The 3,079-nt window shown below is 29.9% G+C and overlaps 1 protein-coding gene across 1 annotated transcript; it reads left to right on the plus strand.

Annotated features, from left to right (window-relative positions):
- The first annotated feature begins 205 nt into the window (after positions 1-205).
- On the plus strand, positions 206-2,344 carry LOC105193440. The gene is made up of 3 exons (XM_011157876.3): positions 206-454; positions 1,129-1,254; positions 1,905-2,344. Exons 1-3 carry the CDS (start codon positions 400-402, stop codon positions 2,027-2,029), a joined length of 306 nt encoding a protein of 101 aa, XP_011156178.2. The 5' UTR covers positions 206-399; the 3' UTR covers positions 2,030-2,344.
- The last annotated feature ends 735 nt before the right edge of the window (positions 2,345-3,079 follow it).

Raw genomic sequence — 3,079 nt, forward strand, 5'->3', positions numbered from 1 at the left:
CTCCTGTCGACTTATCAATACATTGCAAAAACGTGGAAAAGAATTACGATGCTGGTACCATATATTTCGAAGAGTAAACGCAACAAACGCATTAGCAATAAATTCAAATTTCTCAAAACTACAACTCTCTCTATCCTAAGATTATTTATTAGATGGCGAAGAAAAAATCAGCGTGATCTGACATAACGTAATGATAAGAATAGATAATAAACTGCGCGCGCATCACTACTTTTCAGCCGTGTGTGCGTGCCACTCACTCAAACGCGTGTGTATTCGTGTGTCGTGTAGCGCCGACGTTTCCGTTTATATAACGGTAGCATCTTGGAACCTGAGACCATTGAGTCGCCGACTGTCAGAATCACATCACACGCTATTCCGACACCTCTACTCGCCGAAATAATGAGATCCTACACGCTTGTATTCGTCGCTCTCGCGACTGTTCTCCTCTGCACTGGTAAGTGATTGACTTATGACAAATAAAATATTGTAATACATTTATATTTCCGAAACGCAAATATCAATTATATTGACTAAAAACATACTAAATTTTGTATACATGTAAAATTTTAAAGGAAGAAAACTGATGTCGTACACACAAAGTTATTATCTAATTCCGAAACTATTACTTAAATATAATGTTTTTTTTTCAAAGTTTTTTTGAAGTTTTTTTTCATTAATTCATTTAGATGTTGTTTAATATCAAAGTTAAAATATTGAAACTTTTATTTCCAATAGACATATAAATTAATTGAATTTTGCTGTTCTTCATTTCTAAATTTCACTACTTTTATATTTTTTCATTCATCAAATTTTTTTTTTCATCACAAAATAAAAAGTTAACCTGTTCTTTAACTAAATAGAATATATAGCAGTAATTTTTCGTAAACGCTTGCAGAAATAAATTTAAAAAAATAAAATAGTTTTAAGTCGAACGAGAAATAGTAATGTCACGATATTAAATTAAAAATCAATTTAATAATAACTAATGCTGACAAGTATTTACATATGCAAACTCTTTCCCCTCTAAACAAAACTAAAAAATTTATTGCGAAAACTAACAACCAAGAATCAAATCAGAGAATCAAAAATTAAAGCATAATTTCAATAAAATAACGTATTTCTTTTCAGAATATGTCAATGCAATGGAAATATGGAAATGTCCCCAAGAGAATTGTCTTGTGCCTGAAAAGTGCGACATACCCATAAGAGATCAAAGTTTTTGCCATGAGCAGGGTACAGCATGCTGCAACGTAGGTAAGTTCGCATTTTGTAGAATATCTTTTATATGTTTTATATTTTATATATTTTATTAATCTTCTGTGCAATTATAAATACTTTCGCGATATATGATACACGCAGATTAATATCACTTTCATGGGATTCACTTTATCATATTATAAATTTTGGAAACGTTTGACAAATTAATTTATGTGGCACTTTTATACGTCCAGTTGTATATGATCTAGTGATCCTAAAGCTATCGAGATGCTCGATACCGCATACTTTAGCATGCTTGACGAACTCTCAAACGGCGATTTCTCAATACTTTCAAAATAAACAAAAACACGTTTAACCGATCACATCATATTTATCAACTGTTAACTATTAATTTTACTTTGTCTTTCGAACCTTACGCACCGAAAATATAATTTATCAGCTCACAAAATATCTCCAACGATAGCAATAAAAAACGAGGTGGCTACTCCAAAAAAAATTAACTCACACCTTACAAACGTACTTCTTTACGATATGATGTGTGTGGCATTGTCATATTACGTAGCAAAGCCTATAAAAAGAGTCATGTTTTTATGTATTATGAGAAGTGTTTCTCCATCATTAACCAATAAATTTGTTTTATTAATTAATTAAAGTAATTAAATTTAATAATTCTTTCATCATTACAGTTAAATCGGAATACAGGACTCACTGCCATCAGCATGGTGGAGAATGTATGGACACGTGTGCTACGGCCTTGCAACGCAACACGGTTGACTGCACGGGCAATCAAGTCTGTTGCGTTCTTTTGTGATTTATATAAAATTAATTAACTGACGCTTAGTAACTATGTAAAGCATAATCTCGTCCTTACAATTTTTAAGTCTTAATCTAATTACAACAAAATGTCAAAAGAATAGTTTAGTATTTAGCATTTTTAATGCTTTAGTACAATAATAACGTATCTAATTCTTATTGAAAAAAATTATTCGATTCAATAAAAGCGAATATTATCTCCATATATTATATAATATATACAAAAGAATTTGATTTGTAATTACAATGAGACTTGAGTAATTTATGAAAAAACACAGATATGTCATGCGCATATAAATCGCTTATTTTCAAGGTTTCATAAAAAGATACAAAAATGATAATAGCCATTCTATATATCGATATTTTAATAAGTTCTTCGAAATTGTGATATATTGATTTAAAAAAAATGCCTTATATGTTATAATACACTATAATAAATTAAATGTAATTTGATACCTATCCAGAATGTGAAAATTTTTAAATAAAAATCTTTTATATATAATTATAGTTGTCATAATTATTTCATTCTAGCTAGATCTTCCATCGACATCATGATTAACTAATACATCGACAGCAGCATAAAGTTAATCAACTAAAAATTAAAATTCATATAAAAGCTTACGCATAAAACTGATTCAGAAATTGCATCAAACAATATAATTATGTAATAAAGAATACAGATTTTATATATATATATATATCTCAAAAAATAGTACTTGTGAAGTGATAATTGCATTTTTCGTCTTAAAAAAGTTAAAAAATTATTTTTAGACAAATTCTCATCAAATTTCATATTGAAACTTTTCATCGATAGTATTGTTCAAAAAGACCAAAAGTCATTTTTGGATATTCCTCTTATATCCCTCGATAATCATAATTTTAAAGACAAGTCAGAAAGGAGAAAGGGCAAGAAAACAAGGAAAAGGAGAGAAGGCAAGCAGGATATACCGTGAAGTTTTATCCGGAAAGAAAAGTTGCCCGGAGCGGAGGCGAGCTGAGACGGTTGACAAGAGGTCGGTCAAGGAACAACATGTACAAGAGAGGCGGC

The sequence above is a fragment of the Solenopsis invicta genome, chromosome 9 (assembly GCF_016802725.1).
Source record: "Solenopsis invicta isolate M01_SB chromosome 9, UNIL_Sinv_3.0, whole genome shotgun sequence".
NCBI classification, from domain to species: domain Eukaryota; kingdom Metazoa; phylum Arthropoda; class Insecta; order Hymenoptera; family Formicidae; genus Solenopsis; species Solenopsis invicta.